Source organism: Vipera ursinii, assembly GCF_947247035.1.
Source record: "Vipera ursinii genome assembly, chromosome: 12".
Taxonomy (NCBI): Eukaryota; Metazoa; Chordata; class Lepidosauria; order Squamata; family Viperidae; genus Vipera; species Vipera ursinii.
Window position 1 is genome coordinate 13,396,557 of NC_139525.1, and position 21,467 is coordinate 13,418,023.

A 21,467-nucleotide genomic window follows, 5' to 3' on the forward strand; every position below is an offset into this window, starting at 1 on the left:
CGACTGAAGTTGAGCTGGAGTTGAGTTTACTGTGAAAGTAAATGTTGGGGTTCATCTGGAAAACGTCATCAGTGTACGTGTGAACGTGTTTTGTTTTTATGCCTCAACCAGCACACGCCCTTTTAGTAAGCTCTTTTCCAACACAACTCGAGGGTCATGAGTAAGAAGAATAACATTTCCAAGGATGGGTGTTGCTCTCAAAAGCTTCCAAGAATTGCTCAGGACACTGATAAGCGAGCTGGTGCTTTGCTACACAAGGGTTAGACAAATGATCCATGCAAAGACATCGTCTGTTCAAGGAAGGAAAGAAGGAAGGTGGGGGGGGGGAAGAGAAGAAAAGAAAGAAAATAGAAAATAGATGCAAAGTCCCTATAGACCTCTTGAAAGCCAGGCACTGTCTCACTTATTTCCTCAATGGCAGATTTCCTAAGACAGGGGTGGATATCCTCCGTGAGGGATAATTGATGACCTTGTTGGCTGTACTGTTATGGGATGGAATTTCATAGACTCTTGAGGACAGATTGATGCTACACTGTCTGTAATTCAAGGTTAGCTTGCAGCCATCAGGACTAATGGCCATTCCTTGCCTGCTCCTGTGTTAAACTGGCTGAGTGGCCGGGACACATTGCATCACAAGTTAACTCCTATGTTTCAGGCAATGTTTATTTATTTATTTTAATTCCATTTATATCCCGCCCTTCTCCGAAGACTCAGGGCGGCTTACAAGCTTAGCAGTAGCCTTCATTCTATGGATATGCCTGCTTATTAGGGCTTTCACACACACCCCAAGCGGCATTATTACAAAGCCAGCTTAATTGCCCCCAACAATCTGGGTCCTCATTTTACCTACCTCGGAAGGATGGAAGGCTGAGTCAACCTTGAGCCTGGTGGGACTCGAACCTGCACTAATTGCAGGCAGCTGGTGTTACTTAAGGAGGCATTAGCCCACTGCTCCACCAAGGCTCTTATATTGAGCCCCCCCTCTTTGTGTCAGCCTCTCAAATACTGGAATACAGCTATCATGTCTCCACCCACCCCTAGTCTTTCTTTTCTCTAGACTGGCCAAACCCAAACCCTGCAACTGTGCTTCGTATGTTTTAGTCTCCAGGCCTTTGATCATCTTCTCTGCAATTTTTTTCCAAAGATCCTTTGATAAGTCGTAGGACTGGTTGCAAGTCAACTTTTTTCTGTGCGTTGGAACGCGAAACCTCTGGTGGAATCTCTCTCTAGGCTGGAGGGAGACATTAAGAAGGGGCTGAGCTTGAAGTCCTTGCACTGCAGAAAGTGGCATCCCAGAATCCCCGAAGCCTTATCTGACTGATCCCAACTGATGACTGGCAATAAAGCTTCTGTTTGAGATCATTCATGAGTGGTTCTGCTTGCGTGAACCTGTTTGCTTGCACAGAGCTGAAGAAGCTCCTTGGATGAGAAGCGAAACATCTTCAAAGAAAAACCAGAAAGTCCAGTTGCCTCTTGAAAAAGCACCTTTGGGACAACCGTGACCTGGAGGACCGAGAATCTCCATAGACATTTAGTTATGCGCTTTGGGATGAACATCCTTTAAATCAGGCGTCTTCAAACCTGGCCCTTTTATGACTTGTGGACTTCAACTCCCAGAATTCCTCAGCCAGTGTGCCTGGCTGAGGAATTCTGGGAGTTGAAGTCCACAAGTCATAAAAGGGCCAGGTTTGAAGACCCCTGCTTTAAATGGTGTGGGAGGATGAATGGATTTCCAGAAAAAAAACAACCAGAACTGAAGAAGCTTCTTGGATGAGAAGCAAAAGATCTTCAAAGAAAAACAAGCAAGTCTAGTTGCCTCTTGAAAAAACCCCTTTTGGACCTCACAAGAGAACCCAGCCGATGTGATTAGTTTATTAAGTTGATTATAAAGCCTCCCTTTGGTCTCCCAATCAGCCTACCAAAATTGGAGTCCACAGAGGACAAATGTGGGGAGAATATTACTGCTTGTATGTTGGGGGAAACCTTAAAAATGTTGGATCTTAAAAAAAGCAAGACAGGAAGAACATCAACTCATTTGAGCTGTGGTGCTAGAGAAGGCTCCTCTGGATTCCTTGGACATGAAAGGTGACCAAGAAGCAAGTAGTGGAATGCGTAACACCAGACATGTCACTGGAAGAAAAAAAATCTCAAAACTGTGACCGACTTATTTTGGCCACGTCATGCTGGGAGGAATCACTGGAGAATGCAATGATGCTTGGAAATGTTAGCAGTAAAAAAAACCAGGCCCTCAAAGAACACGGTGGCTGGACACCATCCAAGCTCTCACCAGCCAGAGCATAGAACAACTCAAAAAAAAATAATAGTGAAAGATCAGAAGATGTGGAGAGACCTGGCCCATCCAATCGTCAAGAGTCGGACACAACTGAATGCAGAGGAACAGAAGAACAGAACAATAACAGACCTGGAAGGGACCTTGGAGGTCTTCTAGTCCAACCCCCTGCTCAGGCAGGCAAACCCTATACCGTTTCAGACAAATCTCATCATCATGTTGGGGGGAAAGAGAAGACACACGTTTTCATTACCCGCCTCTGAGATCTACAGATTGGCCCTTACCTCTCCAACCCTTCATGCTGTCCAATCCCGAGAGGGAGATCCTCCTTGGAACGAAGGTGCCTGGAGAGCTGGAGATCCTCGCGTGTCCGTTCCGAAGGAGCCCACCCGCCTGCTCTTCAGCTCTTCGGTCTGGCAAATGGGATGGCTTGGGAGGCCTAGGAGGGGGAATCTTAGCCCAAATCTCAAGTTCGGTAAAGGCATAGGGAAGAGTATTCTGGCTTTTTTCGGCTAAGATGGTTGGTGTTGCAGGAGGCCCCGAGAGCGGTGAGGAAGAAGAGAAGTCGCTAGAAGGAGGCCCGCTTGAATCTGCGTTCCTTGGAAAGATGCCATGAATCGTTGGCTGGACCATCTCTTGAAGCAGCCCGCCAGAAAGCTGTAAGCAGAGGGAGGACTGAGAAGCCACAAAGTCAAAGAAGACATCGTCGGATAACGTCCTCTCCAGAGAGCGGTCGGAATTGGACCAACTGTGGCACCTGGAAGAAAGGCAGGGGTTACCACCTCAGAGGCAGGGGTGATCCCTTGGAGCCCTTTCCTGAAGCCCCCTCCCACCACAACGGCCCAATAAAACCTTCAATTCCTGTGTTGTCGATGTGAGAAAATGCAAAAAAATAAAATAAAATAAGAAAATAGGTGTGCTGTTTCCATCATGCTTACCTGATAGGATGCCAAGGTTTTTGTTTTTTCTCTCAAACACAGATGGTGCCAAATTTGTGAGACATTTGTTAAGTGAGTTTTGCCCCGTTTTATGACCTTTCTTGCCACAGTCATTAAGTGAATCACCACAGTTAAGTGAGTGACACGGTGGTTGAGCAAATCTGGCTTCCCCCTTGACTTTGCTTGTCAGATGGTCACAAAAGGAGATCACGTGATCCCGGGAGAATGCAACTGTCATAAATAGGAGCCAGTTGCCAAGTGTCTGAATTTTGATCACATGATCATGGGAATGCTGCAATGGTTTTTTCGGAGCTGTTGTAACTTCGAACAGTCACTAAATGAAGTGTTGTAAGTCGAGGACTGTCTGTAATTACATTACAGATGGGTGCTTTGCATCAGGGGTCCTCAACCTTGGCAACTTTAAGACTTGTGGACTTCAACTCCCAGAATTCCTCAGCCAGCAAGCTGAGGAAGAAACTTGAAAACCCGGAGATAACAGGAGGGATTTGGGGACTAGAAAGCATGGATGTTTTGAAGGCGACTTGATGCTTGAGAAGTTCTGCCTTATGTCACACATAATTTTATATTTCTGCCTTCATATTTCTTCAGCTCCGCTCATTTCTGTCCATTGGGATCCACATGGGTGTCAAATCAGGCAAAATGGTGGCTTGTCAGCATAATCTAAGCCAAGGGTTCTCTATCTAAATAACTTTAATATGTGTGGGCTTCATTTCCCAGAATTCCCCAGCCAGTATGTTGAAATCCACATTTCTTCAAGCATGCTGGCTGGGGAAATCTGGGAGTTGATGTTTACACTTCTTTAAAACGACCCAGCGAATCCATAGTCATGAAACAAACCCAGTGTTTGTTACGGGGCGTTTTTGCAAAAAAAACCCCAAACTTACATTTTACTCAGAGACAGATTGATTCACGCTGTGCTTAAACGAATAAACCCCAGTGGCCACAGTTGATCAGTTATGCCAAGCCACCAATCATGGCTTAAGTCTCACAGAACTTGTCAGTTCTGTGCAAAACGCAGCCCAGAGTTCTTTCGTTAAAGAGATGGGCGACAAATACATTTAACACATAAATAAGTAAAATAAAATACATTTGGCGTTCAACGGCATAATGCTACCTAACGTGGCTGAGTTTTCCGGTCTCACAGTTGGATAAAAAGAGATAGTCAGGCAGAAAGACAGATTCCGACTCGCTGGCCGTCTCCTCGGCTGCTGCAGCATCGGCGGTGGCGTGGTCAGCCGAAAGAGAAGAGCTTGCCGTCCTCAATGCGTGGGCAGAAATGGCAGGAGAAGGTTGTGGGGAGGACGTGGTGTGGGACAGGCTGTCTCCTGAATCTGCAGCAAAGGAAACAAAAGCTGTCTTAGGAAGTATCCTGGGGAATTGTGTAGGATTTTTTCCCCCTACAACAAAACCTCAGGGCTTTGCAGCCTACATTCTTTATTGCCTTCTGTCGATGTGTTGGAAGTTGCTGGAACAAGCATGGAAAATGAGGTCAGGGTTTGGAAGACAGCCTATCCTTCCAGGCCAAACTGGGCTAAAACAATTGATGTGTTCCACATTGTTTTCTCTGTCACCCAAAGTTTTTTTTTTTTTTGGGGGGGGGAGGCATTAATCATCTTGGCTAACTTAAAAAGACAGCTTCTTAAAGACACACGTTTCAATATTTTGACACCACCTGCTACTAACCCACAGGGCTTTGCTGGCTCTGAGAGCTTTGAAACTTGGGACTGAGGACCAAAGTCCCCACAAGGCAGAGTTAAAACAAAATCAACAGGGTGCGAATGAAGTGTTTTTATCTGTACTCTCTGTGTGCAACTTATGTACGCCTCGTCTTCACTTCATTGACAATCTCTTGCAGATATTCCCGGCAGGGTGGTGCAATGGCTTCTAGGATCACAAAGAGGTTGCCAGCCTTTCCGCTACACCTGTGTTTCTCAGCCTTGGCAATTTGAAGATGTTGCACTTCAACTCCTAGAATTCCCTGCCAAGGCAGCTGAAGTCCGCATATCTTCAAAGCATGCTGACCAACTCAACTCTGGGAGTTGAAATTCACATTTCTTAAAGCAAGCCGGCTAGAGAATTCTAGGAGTTGTGAATTCCCCATATCTTAAAAGCATGCTGGCTGAGGAATTCTGCTCTAGATGAAATTTTTACCGATTGTGATATAAAAGTACCCCTGCAGATGAATTTATTAATAGCACAACCGTAAATAAAGGGACTTTTGGGGAAAGCAGGTCTTCCAGATTGGACTGGTGTGAAAGAATCTGATTTAAACCAACCGGCAAAGCCAAAATATACAATTGCAACAACCATCTTGAAATGCATACAGATCCGTTTGCCAAGGAACGGATATTGTGCGCAGCAGCACTTTGGAATATAACATTTCAAGACTGTGTGTTTAAGTCTTGCTGGTAAACAGTCACAAACTGTACTTTTCTTTTGGCTTTTACAACTGGTGTCACTTTAAACTCTTTCCACCAGTGGACATGTAGATGTACCAAAGGTTGTTAGGACATTGTCATTCTGACCCAGGCATATAAATTTAAATCCAGGGACGGGAACTGTACGGAAAGTCACCATATTGACCTTTTTTGAGATCCCCACAATAAATCCACAAAAACCACAGACCGACAGATGGTGGATCAAACCTTTAATGGTATGTGCAACTCTGGGAAAGAGACATTCTACGCACAGCTTGGACGCAGAAATATTATTCTCCAACACTCACGTGTTCACACATTCGTCACAGGCAGTTTCCTCTTTACATTTCATGCAACAGTGAACCCTTCGTTTCAGGCTATTCAGGTCAACAAATGTCAATGCCTTAAGACAGGGGACCTGCAAAGCCCCGGTCCGTGGACCAGCACCGGTCAGTGGCCTGACAGAAACTGGACCGTGCAAATGAGCAAAGCCCCATCTGCGGGATACATACAGCACATGAAACCATGCCCCCTTCCGGTCTATGAAAAAACTTTTTTTCCACGGACCCAGTCCCTGGTGCCCAAACAGTTAGGGGCTGGTGCCTTAAGAAACATGCTACACTTTCCATATGCCATAGGATTGACAATGGTCCCTGTTTTTATAGAGACAAAGATCTACATTTCCATATATACGACAGCTGGTGAGATTTAGGGTTTAAAGCCCTGGACTAGGACTGGGCAGAAAACTAAACATATGCTAAAACCTATGAAAAACGGTTGCAGGAATTGAGTGTGTCTGGTCTAGTGAAAAGAAGGAACAGGGGTGACATGATAGCAGTGTTCTAATATCTCAGGGGTTGCCATAAAAAAGAGGGTGTGTGTGTGTTAACCTATTCTCCAAAGCACCTGAAAGGCAGGAGAAGCAGCAGTGGAGGGAAACTAATCAAGGAGAGAAGCAACTCAGAACTAAGGAGAAATTTCCTAACAGTGAGATCAATTGATCAGTGGAACAACTTGCCTCCAGAAGTTGTGGGTGCTCCAACACTGGCGGCTTTTAAGAATAGACTGGACAACCACTTGCCCAGAAGGGTATAGGGTCTCCTAAGTGAAAAGAGTTGGGACTAGAAGACCTCCAAGTTCCCTTCCAACTCCATTATTCTGATTTTGATACTAAGCCATATTCTAGACCTTGATCAGGTACAGAGGTCAGCTGGGTGACTCTGATCCATTTCAGACCCCTTATAGCAGTGGTGGCGAACCTATGGCATGGGTGCCAGAGGCGGCACTCAGAGCCCTCCCTGTGGGCACCTGCGCCATGCCTTGGAGGTGGCAACTGTCCCTCTTCAACCATCTGCCCCCCACAGGTGTCCCTCCCCACGAGCGACATTGAGGTGACCACACCCACCTTGGCCGCACCCACCCAATCTTCCATGACCACCACAGCCACACTCACCCAGTAGGCCACGCCCACCAGGCCCCCAGCGATAAATAAGTGGGTTTTGGGTTGCAGTTTGGGCACTGGGTCTCTCAAAGGTTCACCATCACTGCCTTATAGGATGGCAGTGGAATGGTGGGTGGGGATATTTGCAGAAGGAGCAACCCTGTAATAGGATGCGGTCTGGATTGCCAGGAAGGTGGAGGTGCATCCCAGAGGAGCAAGAGACAATGCAGTTTAGGTAGTGAGAGAAAGAAGATGGAGTTGACTCCTCCCTAACAGCTCCCAGAGTTACGTTTTATGATACAAGTAGTCTGCTAGATAGGCAGATTTTTGTCTACAGGTATGTCCAGCTATTGCGACAAGGCAGACCATCCTGAGATATAAACTTCAGCTTTGATTTGATTGTGTGATGACAGCGGTCTATAGTCCCGCTGTCTTCTTCTCTCTTTCCCCCCCCAACCATGTTTTTTTGTGTTGTTTTTTTTTTGAAAGAAAAGTGGTCGCAGTAAGAGCTCCTTCCCAGCCTCCCCTACGGGGGTGAGAAGGTCCTGTTTCTCACAGCAGTGTTCAACTGACAACTGAAAGATAAATAGAGTGAAACGTTTGTTATGGAAAGCCACCAGGTGTTTACACTATGTAGAAATTCGACTTCCCTAATCTGTAAACACTACAGAGGAAAAGAGGCCAAGATGTGAACTAAAGCAAGAAGCAGAGTGTTTATATGGTGGAAAGACATTACTGTTGAAAAATGGGCAGCCAAACACTTACTCCAGGTGTTCGAAGCACTCTTTCAAAAATACAGAAGTGAATTAAGCCCAAACCCAGCAATCTTTTTTTCCCCCAGAACCTGGGAGTCGATAGGTAAAGGTTTCCCCTGACCAGTCATGTCCGATTGAATGAGGGAAACCATTAGCTTTACCTTTGCTCACCTCCGTTTCCTAGCCGAGGGAGCCAGTATTGTCTGAAGACATTTCCGTGCTCACATGGCGAGCGTGACTATATGCCGAGGTGCACAGAACACTGACACGTTCCCACTGAAGTGGTACCTATTGATCTATTCACATTTGCATGCTTTCGAACTGCGAGGTGGGCAGCTCAGGCGAGGACGGGAACTCAACCCACCACATGGCGCTCGGGTCTCAAACCCTGGCTGTCAGCTTTTCAGCTGACAAGCTCAGTGTCTTTAACCGCTGAGCTGTCGTGCCCTGGGTGTCAACACCAATTCCCTCATATTGTCCCCAATCCCACGAGACTACCAAAATTCATGACATGTCAGCATTCTCATTTCAGGAAGCTAGAAAGCCCGTAATTTGAATAAAGGAATGCACGACTTTCGCACAGAAGCTTACGAAACTTCAGCATTCCCGCAGATGGCCAAAACCTCACACTGCACAATCTAGGTTTCAACTATGCACACGTTTGAAGTGTAATTTGCTCTGGCAGGCTGAAAGGACTGTTGGGGAGTGGGCACAGCGCCCTAGATCCCATATAACCATCTCTGAATTAGATGCAGGTAGTTCTCGACTTACGACCATTCATCATTTAGAGACCATTCGAAGTTAAGATGGCTGTGAAAAGGGGGGCTTACAGTCCCGTCCTCACACTTCCAACCACCACCGCACCACAACGGTTGCGTGATCAAAAATTGGTTGGCAACTGACATCTATTTGTGATAGTTGCAGGCTCCTAGGGCCACGCGACTGCCATTTGCGACACTCCCAGCTGGCTTCTGACAAGCAAAACCAACGGGGGGAAGCTGCATTTGCTTAACAACCCACATGTTTCACTTAACAACCACGGCAATAAAGGTTGTAAAATCAGGAGCGACACGCTTAAGAACCGGCCAGCTTAGCGATGGAAACTCTGGTTCCAATTGTCGTCCTAAGTTGAGGACTACCTGCGTTTCAGTTTATTTACTAACCTGAATTAGATCAATAGCCAGGACGGAGAAAAATGGGATTATGAAGACCAAGAGGAAAAGAAAACTTATTGTCAAAGAAGAAAGTAAGATTGGAAAAGGAATCTTTATACAGGTTGTCCTCCACTTACAACAGTTCATTTAGTGACCACTTGAAATTATTATGGCACTGAAAAAAGTGACCTTTGACTGGTTTTCAGGCTTACCACCCTTTCAGCATCCTCCATGGTCAGGTGATCAAAATTCAGGTGCTTAGCAACCGACTCCTATTTGTGATGGTACCAGCGTCCCGGGGCTCAAACGATCCCCTCTTCTGATCGTCTGACAAGCAAAGTCAGCGGGGAAGCAGGCTCACTTTCCAACTTTGATCCACTTAGCAAAGGTGGCAAAAAAAGTCGTAAAATGGGGCAGAACCCGCTTAACAACTGTCTCACTTAGCAGCAAAAAGTTTGGGCTCAGTTGTGCTGGCGAAGTCTATTCAGGGCAAGGTTTCCCACCGAAAAACTAGTCGGCCAGCAGATGGCAACATGCATGTTTCCTGGCAAAAGGAAGGTCTGTCAAGACAGATTGTCTTCTCCCGATAACATTTTCATGGGTTACCCTGCGAGATATCTTTCCAAACTTATCCAGTTGCCTTTCCCAATCTGACGTCCCCACCTAGGGATGCTTATTCATCTGAGAGCATCCAGCTGAAAAAGGTTGCTTGGCCATTAATATCTGAACCAACACCTACAGAAAGATCTGCTCACATCTGCAGGAACAACTGATTGGACACTCCAGGGATAGGAGCCTTGGTGGAGCAGTGGGCTAATGCCTCCTTAAGTAACACCAGCTGCCTGCAATTAGTGCAGGTTCGAGTCCCACCAGGCTCAAGGTTGACTCAGCCTTCCATCCTTCCGAGGTAGATAAAATGAGGACCCAGATTGTTGGGGGCAATTAAGCTGACTTTGTAATAATGCCGCTTGGGGTGTGTGTGAAAGCCCTAATAAGCAGGCATATACATAGAATGAAGGCTACTGCTAAGCTTGTAAGCCGCCCTGAGTCTTCAGAGAAGGGTGGGATATAAATGGAATAAAAAATAAATAAAATAAAATAAAAAAAATATTCTGCTTGGTTTTCAAAGTCAGCCAGATCAGCCCTCAAGCCATCCGTGCTGCTGACTTCTGCTAGACTTCCCCCTCCCCCTCTAAAACAGGGGGTATCCAACCTTGGCAAATATAAAACCTGTGGACTTGAAACTCCCAGAATTCCCCAGCCAGCCACTGAAGTCCAACCATGAGCTGGTCAGAATCGAACTCCTGGCAGTGGGCAGAGTTAGCCTGTGATACTGCATTCTAACCACTGCACCACACCTATTTTGATAGGCCAGTGATGGTGAACCTTTTGGAGACTGAGTGCCCAAACTGCAACCCAAAACCCACTTATGTACCGTCGGGTGCCGGGTGGGCGTGGCCCATTGGCTGGGCGTGGTAACGGCAGACTGGGTGGGACTAAAAAGTTCAACCAATCAATTCCAACTTTGCGAGATCTTTTTTTTCCTGCGAGAAGTTGAAACTGATTGATTGATTGAACCTTTTTTTTTTGCCCATGGCGGTGGAGGCTTAAAGCGAAAAGGTTTTATACAACCCAGCTGAAGGCCTTGGACTGGGGCGATGGCGTGTGTGCCCACAGAGAGGGCTCTGCGTGCCACCTGTGACACCCGTGCCATAGGTTTGCCACCACGGTGATAGGCTGTCTGGAGTCAGTGAATAGGGCGGCCATATAAATTTTCTGAATGAAAATTTAATAAACCTGCAGCTAACCGGAGCCATCAAGATATTTTGGATTATAGCTCCCATTATCCCTAGCCAGCAGAGACAGTAGTGGTGAGATACAGCCGTCAAAGAACTTGACCGTGGTTTTTCTTTGCTGTACATCCTCCAGACGTTCAATCATTTGACACCCCTACTGTCTCTTCTGACTAGGGATAAAGGGTGTTATAATCCAAAACATCTGAGGGCACCTGGTAGCTGCAGGTTTATTAATTTTTCATTCAGAAAATTTCTATGCCCCCCCTCTACCCCAATTCACCTGCAGTGACTCTGGGCAGCCTATCAGACTAAAACCCCAATACAAAAGCCAATAAAAACCTACCCCTTTGGCAACAACAATCAAACCAACTACTTGATGGGCTGTCCCAAAGATGCTTTTTCAGGAGGCAACTGGACTTTCTCGTTTTTCTTTGAAGACATTTTTCTTCTCATCCAAGAAGCTTCTTCAGCTCTTGACTGGATGGTGAGGAAATGGAAGGGTTTATATTCCTTGCAGAGAGCTGGTCATTGGCGTTCTTTTAGGGAGTCGTCGTAGCCATTTGGAGCTTTACCTGTGTCCTCGGGGTCACCTGAGTCGTGCAAAAGGGTGTGGAGCTATTTGAGAGCTGAAGAGCTTCTTGGATGAGAAGCAAAATGCCTTCAAAGAAAAACGAGAAAGTCCAGTTGCCTCCTGAAAAAAACACCTTTGGGACAACCATGACCTCCATAGACACTTGATGGGCTCCCTATCACCCAGGAGTCCCCCATATCTTCAAGCCCTTTTGAAAGAGGGTCAAAGTGGAGGGCCAATCTTATTTCCCCAGGCTGCTGTACATGAAGCGAGTGACTTCAGATCCAACTTTCTGAAACCAATGGGGCTATTCAACATGGTCATCTTGTTTCTCTAAAGTAACGAAATCTGCATCCATTCTTTCTTGCAAATTCCATCGTCAGAGCTGCCATCCTGCATTGGAGTTTCACATTTGCTAGCTGTCAGTCTGCCGTGAACTCTCGGAGAAAGGATAAGCGGGGTGGAACTACTCATCGTACCTTCTCGTGACACCGTCTCAAGGTCAAAACCCTGGCAATGGCATGCAACAGCTCTCCCACCAGCCTGCCATTGAAGACACTGTTCCCAGAACAATTTATTCAAATATCATTGGACAATAAGGGACCAGGGTAGGCGAGGAAAGTTTAACCATGAACTTTTGGCGTGCAAAAATCAGTTCTGGCTTTGCTCTACTGTAAACCCGGGGTCCTTGGTGCTCTCTGAGCTTGCTTGTTTTCTTGCAAACGTTTCATTACCCTAACTAGGTAACATCATCAGTGCTACACTAAGAGAGCACCAAGGACCCCTCATTTCAACCCCGAGCTACAAATATTCTCCCTTCAGTGATGCTGTAAACCACTTGGCTTTCAATAAAAGTATACCTTTCACTGCGAATGGAGTTGATGGTCTTTCTTGCCTAAAGGACCAGATTTGACATCCATCCATTACATCTAGCAGATGTGACCTAACATGTTTCGATTCTCCATCAAGGTGTCAATCTAAACCTTCTATGTTTCATTCTAGCCAAAGCCATCAATCCAGCTTCATGCACTTAGGTTAAGCTCCAGAGTATTCTAGCTGCATAGTCATTGGCCATTGATTACTGTTTTTCATATATGTGGAGTAAGCTGAGGGGGGGGGGAGAGAAACCAGCCCATCAATTAAAATCTGTCTCATCTCTAGACTACTGTCTCCGGATGCTGGTTATCAAAGGACACCGGGAGGTCATATGGATTTCACCCATCTGTCTTGGAGCTATCGTTAATGGGGGAAAGTGTCTAATGGCCTTCTACAGTACATGAAGAAAAGGCACAGTGTCATTGAGATGAAACTGGCAGAGCTGGGATGCAACTCTCCAGAGACACACAGGCTTGAGCAAATGATCAGCCAGCGTCTCTGGGAGAAGAAGCAGTAAGCAAGGCATTAAAGTAAACGCTGACCTCCAAAGCTCCTTCTTTGCATAATTTATGGAGAGACGCTCAGAATTCAAGCATTAATTCTGAGAACCTGTCAATAAGTAAGTGAGGGAACAGCGTAGATCTGAACACGGTGGCAGGATGGTGCTTGAAACCAGCTCAGGGATCGGAAGAGTGATGTTAGTTATCCATGGACTTGTTTTTTTTACAGAATCCTCAACTTGCAAGCACAATTGGGAGCAGAATTTCTGCTGCTAAGTGGTTGTTAAATGACTTGCGCCCGATTTTTTTGACCTTTTCTTTTTGCCACGGTTGTTACACGAATCCCTGCTGTTATTAACTGAATCATGTGGTGACTAAGCGAATCAGGCTTTCTCTGCTGACTTTGCTTGTCAGAAGCCAGCTGGGAAAGGTTAAAAAATGGCAATCGTGTGACTCTGGGACACTGCAACCATCGTAAATCCATGCCGGTTGCCAAACACGTACATTTTGATCAAGGGATTCTGGAGAGCAGAATCAGAATCAGAAGAGAGCTGGAAGGCACCTTGGGGGTCTTCTAGTCCAGCCCCCTGCTCAAGCAGAAGATCCTATACCATTTCAGACAAACGGCTGTCCAGTCTCTTCTTAAAAATTTCCAGTGGTGGAGCATTCACAGCTTCTGGAGGCAGGTTGTTCCACTGGTTAATTGTCCTCACTGTCAGGAATTCTCTCCTTAGTTCCAGGTTGCTTCTCTCCTTGATTAGTTTCCATCCATTGTTTCTGGTCCTGCCTTCTGGTCCTTTGGGAAATAATTTTTTTTTAATTTTTTAAATTCCATTTATATCCCGCCCTTCTCTGAAGACTCAGGGCGGCTTACAAGCTTAGCAGTAGCCTTCATTCTATGTATATGCCTGCTTGTTAGGGCTTTCACACACACCCCAAGCGGCATTATTACAAAGTCAGCTTAATTGCCCCCAACAATCTGGGTCCTCATTTTACCTACCTCGGAAGGATGGAAGGCTGAGTCAACCTTGAGCCTGGTGGGATGCGAACCTGCACTAATTGCAGGCAGCTGGTGTTACTTAAGGAGGCATTAGCCCACTGCTCCACCAAGGAGGCATTAGCCCACTGCTCCACCATATTGAGCCCCCCCTCTTTGTGTCAGCCTCTCAAATACTGGAATACAGCTATCATGTCTCCACCCACCCCTAGTCTTTCTTTTCTCTAGACTGGCCAAACCCAAACCCTGCAACTGTGCTTCGTATGTTTTAGTCTCCAGGCCTTTGATCATCTTCTCTGCAATTTTTTTCCAAAGATCCTTTGATAAGTCGTAGGACTGGTTGCAAGTCAACTTTTTTCTGTGCGTTGGAACGCGAAACGGTCACTAAACGAATGGTTGTAAATTGAGGATCCCCTATTGGAAATGCAGACTCCGCTAAACGCAGAACGATTAGAATCTGAGAAGAGGAAACCAGGGGTTGGAAAGACAAGGATGGGATTGGATGACCCCTCTCTGTCCGGCTTTGCAGACCAGAAAACGAAGAAGGAAAGTAGGAAACAGGCCATGAAGCTTGAACTTGGAGGTGGATTTAAAGCAAGGGAGGCAATTTCATGGTCGCGAGACTGGAGGAATCTGGAAAATCCCCTTTTTTTTTTTGGAGTTCCCAGGTCCCTTCTGACCACAGTGGGCCAAATTCAGCGTTGGCTCTCACTGCTTGGAGCAGGAAGCAGATAAATAAAAGAGCGAGCTAAGCTATTATGTAGGTTTAAGCATTTGTTGAAAGTGCAGGCAAAATAAAGCAACCCAGCCCTGGCCATGTAAAATCTAGTCTCATCTACTTTGTGTCATCATCCAACTGCAACTATCACTACACCCGAAATATTGTGCAGCGTCTTAGGCACACACAAAAAAAAAACCCAACAGCTTTAAAGAACAGCTACATGGTTATTATCCATCTTTATTTTGCTTCGGTCCAGAACAGGAGACAAAATTAGGTTTCCAATCTCTTTCTCTCTCCTTCCTTCCTCCCTCCCTCAATTTTCCCCACACAACAACAACCCTGTGAGGCAAGTTGTGCTGAAAGACCCAAAGTCACCCAAGTCAGCTTTTATGCCTCAGGCAGGACTAGAACTCCCAGTGTTTCTAGTATGTCTGTGCGCATGCATGCACCTTTAGATCAGTGTTCAGTCTTGGCAACTGCCCGGATTAGTCCCAAAGTTTCCGTGGCAAAATTTCAGAAGTGCCTACCTCCTTTCCTGATTTTTAGTCTAGCATTCCCCCATATTCCAACGTGATGAACTTTCTATGTTTCCTTCTTTGATTTTCTGGGTTAGGACAAAAAAACAAAAACAAGAAGCAAACATGCAAGTCAAAGCAGAAGTCAACTGCAGTCAGAAGCCCTGAGAAATTATATAAATTGGGGCGAGAATTTGAGCTTCGTCTGGAAGCAACTTTAACGCCAACTTGAACAAATCTGAGCTTAGCACATCATCCCTCCAAGACAAGATCCTTAGCCTCCATTAGCCTTCTATTCGTAAAGGGCTGCTTCTTTGACCTGCTCTGGAGGATTTAGAACATAGAACATGAAATAATAGAGTTAAGAGACCTTGGAGGTCTCCTAGTCCAACCCCATTGCAAGAGACCCTGTATCATTACAGACAAACGGTTGTCCAATCCCTTTTTGAAAGCCTTCAATGATGGAGCAACCACAGCTTCTGAAGGCAGGCCATTCCACCGGTTGATTGCTCTCACAATTAGGAAATTTCTCCTTAGTTCTTGGTTATTTCTCTCCTTGATTAGTTTCCAACCACTGTTTCTTGTTGTGACTTCAGGGGCCTTGGAGAATAGATTTACCCCATTGTCTTTATAGCAGCCCCTCAAATATTGGAACCAATGGTGGGATTCAAATATGTGAACAACCGGTTCTCTGTGTGGATGCAGCTACCGGAGGTCCATTCTGGGTCTGGGCAACCAAAAATTAGCTACCGGTTCTGCCGAAGTGGTGTGAACCAGCTGAATCCCACCACTGATTGGAACCCTGCTATCATGTCACCTCTTGTCCTTCTTTTCATTAGACTAGATATACCCAATTCCTGCAACCATTCTCCATACATTTTAGCCTCCAGCACCCTAATCAGTTAATAGAATAGAATAGAATAGAATAGAATAGAATAGAATAGAATAGAATAGAATAGAATAGAATAGAATAGAATAGAATAGAATAGAATTATGGAATATGGAACATGGAGAATAGAATAGAATAGAATAGAATAGAATAGAATAGAATAGAATAGAATAGAATAGAATAGAATAGAAGCTGGAAGGGACCTTGGAGGTCTTCTAGTCCAGCCCCCTATTCAAGCAGGAGGTCCTATACCATCTCAGACAAGTGACTGTCCAGTCTCTTCTTAAAAAACTCCAGTGATGGAGCGCCCATGATTTCTCGAGGCAAGCTGTTCCATTGGTTGATTATCCTCACTGTCAGGAGGTTTCTCCTTAATTCCAGGTTGCTTCTCTCTTTGATCAGTTTCCAACCATTGTTTCTCGTCCTTCCCTCTGGTGCTTTGGAGAATAACGTGACCCCCTCTTCTTTGTGGCAGCCCCTCAAATCCTGGAACACTGCTATCATGTCTCCCCTATTTCTCTTTTCTTTAGATTAGTCAAACCCAAGCCCATCCTTGTTGCTGTTCTCTGCACTCTTTCCAGATTCTCAACATCTTTTTTTTGTATTGTGGTGACCAGAATATTACACTTGGATGTAATATTCCAAGTGTGGTTTTACTAAGGCTTTGTACAGCGGTGCTAGAACTTCACATGAACTTGATTCTGTCCCTCTATTAATGCAGCTCAGGATTGCATTGGCTTTTTTGGTTTTTAAGGAGCCTCCACATTCGTATTCATGCCTCGTTCACGATGTTATACAATGTGACTTCAATTAGGAGGCAAGCTCAGCCGAAGGTTGCTCGGAACAACCGAGCTGAGATTTATCCCGGCATCTCTCCCATTAGCACAAGCTCATCAAGAAGAACAAATTCCCCTCTTTGACTCTGCTCCCATCTGAAATTGGACGCCAAAGACAGAACTCAGGGTCCAGCTGCAGATTTTTCCCTTGTGCCCGATAATATGACTGAAGCTCTTTAATGGCTGGTAGAGCAGCTGCAGGCAATGAATTATGTATGTCCATTTTCTAGGAGGCAACATAAAAGGGCCATATTCCTTCTCTCTCTTGAGCAGAAACACAATCAGCAAAAGCAAGAAATCACAGGGAATAAAATTACAACAGAGAGGAAAATAAAGAGGTTTGGGAGGGGGAACCTCCAGATTTTTTCCCATTATTTCTGAAAAACAGAGCAGAACCATAGGAAGTCTCCGTGTCCGTGGAGATCCTCCATCATCCAGATCACGGTTGTCCCAAAAGGTGGTTTTCCAAAAAGTAACTGGACTTTCTTGGTTTTTGTTTTGTTTTTTCTTGGAAACATTTCACTTCTCATCCAGGAAGCTTCTTCGGTTCTAACTGAAGAAGCAGCAAAATGTTTGCAAGAAAAACAACAACAAGGAAGTCCAGTTGCTTTTCAGAGAAGCACCTTCAGGACATAGAAAAGCTCCTTCAAGGGATTGTTCAGAGTAGCCCTTGTAAACAGACTGTGAGCTCCGCTCAAGATGGCAGCTACTTGAAGATAGAAGCCACGTGGCTCACTAATAAATCCAGAGCAATCGCATTTGGGTCTTCCAAAGTGGGCTGGTTCTGAAAGTTGGAAGGGGTAGCCTCAAAGCTGTGGTGGCCTCCTTCTTGTCTGAAGTCTCTAAAGCTGGCTCTGATGGTACCATGTCCTCCCCTTTTAAGGCCCAAAACATATGAAGCCTGTTGCGTACGTCCTGTAACAGCTTAGCATTATTATAAAACGCAGGAAAAAAAACTCTTTGCCAAAATCTGTAAAAGCAGCAAAATTCCCAGCCCTCCACATTTTGGATGATTACCCATTCACCATTTTTTCTCCAAATGTTGAATTCTTTCTTCCCAGCCACCAAAGGCTGTCTGTTCCTGCTTGGAGTTTTTAGCTATATATGTTGTGGTCAAAGATCTCAGGGGCTGCCACAAAGAAGAGGGGGGGTCAACCTATTCTCCAAAGCCCCTGAAGGCAGGACAAGAAGCAACGGATGGAAACTGACCAAGGAGAGAAGCAACCTAGAACTAAGGAGAAATTTACTGACAGTTAGAACAATTAACCAGTGGAACCACCTGCCTCCAGAAGCTATGAATGCTCCAACACTGGAGGTTTTTAAGAAGAGACTGGACAGCCATTTGTCTGAAATGGTATAGGGTTTCCTGCCTGAGCAGGAGGTTGGACTAGATGACCTCCAAGGTCCCTTGCAACTTTATGATGATGATGATGATGATGATGATGATGATGATGAGTATATAGGCTTGTGGAACCAAAGGTCCTGAACAGAGTACATGCTTTTCTCTTCCAATTTTACTTAGAGGTGCATTGTTTCTTCAACTATACATGTATGATTTTATTATGATAAACCCACCCACCCGCATCAGCACAACCAGGAAGTGTTAAAAATAAGACAGCTGCCTCAACAAATGCCTTGGGAACAGTCTATTACATGTCCTCTGAAGCAAATTATCTTCTGCAAGATGATGTATCTGAAGATTCAGAAGACTACAGTAAGGTTCAGCTTATGGTGGAAAGAATTGGGTCTTGCCTGCAATAGATCAAAATTAAGTGCTTCAAATCTGAACTCCAAAATAAATCTCTTCTTTGGCCTTTATACATTAAGAAGATAACAGAATAACATAAATGGAAGTATTGCAGGCACACTTTAAATTCTTTCAGATCACAGCAGAGTTTCTAAACTGCCAAGGTCTCCCAATGTCTGCAACTTAATATTTCCTTTTCACTCCCAAAACCAGGGCCATGAATACTGTTGGGCCTCCCATCCTAAAACGAATTAAGCTATTGGCTACATTCAAGGGAGCAGATCTGTATGGGTATCCGGGGCCTGTACACACAAGCCTCTCTCAAGGAGTAATGACAGTAGGGAAGCTTAGAACATCGTCTGAAGATGGCATCTATACAAGGACAAATCTACATGAATCTCCCATGTAGCAGAACTCTCCATGACCACTAGATGGCAGCAAAGACAGAGATGTCTAACAATACCTCACTGCTGCCATCTAGTGATCAGCTCAGCCCACACACACACTGAAGCTGGCTCTTCTTTGCTATGCTTCCATCCAAGTCTTTCATCTCCACCTAGGTACACAATCCTAGACAAATCCCTACATTCTTTGTGGGCATGCGTTAGCCTCACAATAGACATCAACCAGGTTTGATTTTTAAAGAAGAGAACATCCAAACAGGCTTTGCTGTCCTTCGCTATACTCATACCATAGCCCAGGCCCCTGAAATCACCCAGTGATTGCATTACCTATTTGAGCAAGCCAATTTCAGCAAAACCCCAGGAATATGCTGGGTTTGCAGTTGACATTCAGCCATATCCTCCAACTCAAAAAGCAAGTTAAAGTGGACCCTAGATTTGATCCTCTTTAAATAATGGCACCAGAAGATTAGCTTTCAGATTCTTCCCCCGCCCCCTTTAAAGACACTGAACTATTTCTTGTAACCATCAAGCCATCTGTACGCTGATTCATTCCAAGCATATTTTAACCAGAGCGCAGAAACAAAAAGTACTTAGTGCTAATTTCTTTTGTTTTTTTTTAATTGGAGATCTTGTCTCCCTAAAACCACGTGCTCTGCTTAGCAAGATTTAGGTTCTACGGCTTCCAGACAGATAAAATAAGACAGTGTCTCAAAAATTTTTCCAAGGGTGCTTCAACAGACGGATGCCAAACTGTCCACCCTCTCAAACATTCCCTGTTTTTAAACCTCTCTGGATTATCCTGCTCAGAGAAGAGGGAAAGAGGGATGTTAAATACTAAATTGCTAAGGGCTGCTTTCAAAATGCAACTTTTCACTGCAGCAAGATAAGAATCAGATTCCTTGCTCCCACGGAAAATCCACATTTTCCTTCCTATTAATACCCTGGCTTTAAGGAGCAAGAAGTCAGGAAATTCCCACTGGAAAAAGAAATGCTACATTTGTGGGTAAAAATAACAGAATAACGGAGTTGGAAGGGGCCTTGGAGGTCTTCTATTCCAACCCCCTGCTTAAGCAGGAAACCCTACAACATTTGAGACAAATGGCTGTCCAGTCTCTTCTTAAAAACTTCCAGTGATGGAGCATTCACAATTTCTGGAGGCAAGTCGTTCCACTGATTAATTATTCTAACTATCAGGAAATTTCTCCTTAGTTCTAGGTTGCTTCTCTCTTTGTTCAGTTTACATCCGTTGCTTCTTGTCTTGTCTTCTGGTGCTTTGGAGAATAGGTTGACCCCCTCTTCTTTGTGGCAGCCCCTCAAATATTGGAAGACTGCTATCATGTAATCCCAAGTCCTTCTGTTTATTAAACTAGACATACTCATTTCCTGCAACCGTTCTTCATATGTTTTAGCCTTCAGTTCCCTAAATCCGATCTTAAGTCTTTTCTTGGATGTTCCTTCCCAAAATTTTGTTTCTTTCATATCACAAAAGCATCAACACTTCCTTCTATGTTTCAGGTTTAAATTGCAGATAAACATCCTATTTCATATTTTTATGCCTCCCACCCAAAGATATAGGTAAAAGGTAAAGGTTCCCCCGCACATGTGTGCTAGTCGTTTCCGACTCTAGGGGCCGGTGCTCATCTCCGTTTCAAAGCCAAAGAGCCAGCGCTTGTCCGAGGACGTCTCTGCGGTCATGTGGCTGGCATGACTAGATGCCAAAGGCGCACGGAACGCTGTTACCTTCCCACCGTAGTGGTCCCTATTTTTCTACTTGCATTTTTACGTGCTTTCGAACTGCTAGGTTGGCAGAAGCTGGGACGAGTAACAGGCGCTCACTCTGTTACGCGGCACTCGGGATTCGACCCGCCAAACTGCCGACCTTCTGATTGACAAGCTCAGCGTCCTAACCCGCTGAGCCACCGCGTCCCTTACCCAAAGATATACACACGTCAAAATCTTACAGAATTTCCAAAATTCCTTCCTGAGGTAATTGTGTCCTTGTTTCCTTGCTTTAAATCTCAGGAACACATTAACATCTGGAGAGATTTCAGTAACTCTTAACATTAAAAAATATTATTTAATTTGGGGGCTCTAGAAACTTCCATCTCAAAGGCTGTAATTGTCTTGTGGCAGATTCCTCATCCGGTTCTTTACCAAAGCCAGAATTCTAAAAAAAATACAGAGATACTTGACTAGAATCTAAGAATCTACTGTAAAAGAAGGTATTTTTTTCCTCACCTGAAACAGTATTCCTTAACCTACTGCCATTTTGTTTGATTTTTCACTATTATATGCAACGTGTGGGTAAGACTGAGCAATTAGAGAAGAGCTTCACCGAATATTGAGAAATGAGAATTCAGAAAGATAAGCAGTTCACATACTAATTTTACAATGTGAAATCAGGAAAACTGATTTTCCTTTCACCTCAGCTCTTCACCTTGTGCCATCGTAAAGAAGAAGGTGCTTAGTTATTATGATTATATGCTTCTGCCTCCCAATCAGAAGAGTAGAGAACGGAATATCTTTTGTCAAAAAATACTAAACAAGAAGTGGCTATCAGAGGTGTGGAAGCGATGCCATCCCAAAATGCCTCTATTAT

General features: G+C 44.8%; 1 protein-coding gene across 2 annotated transcripts in view; it reads right to left on the reverse strand.

The window, feature by feature from the left end:
- Window positions 1-21,467, reverse strand: part of GAB3 (GRB2 associated binding protein 3) — a 101,173-nt gene that overhangs the window by 28,093 nt on the left and 51,613 nt on the right. For both annotated transcript variants that reach the window (XM_083372065.1, XM_083372064.1), the window contains exons 3-4: window positions 4,364-4,580; window positions 2,575-3,047 (exon numbers count right to left, since the gene is read on the reverse strand). In XM_083372065.1, the coding sequence (XP_083228191.1) occupies window positions 2,575-3,047; window positions 4,364-4,580 (690 nt within the window). The remainder of the gene's footprint in view (window positions 1-2,574; window positions 3,048-4,363; window positions 4,581-21,467) is intronic.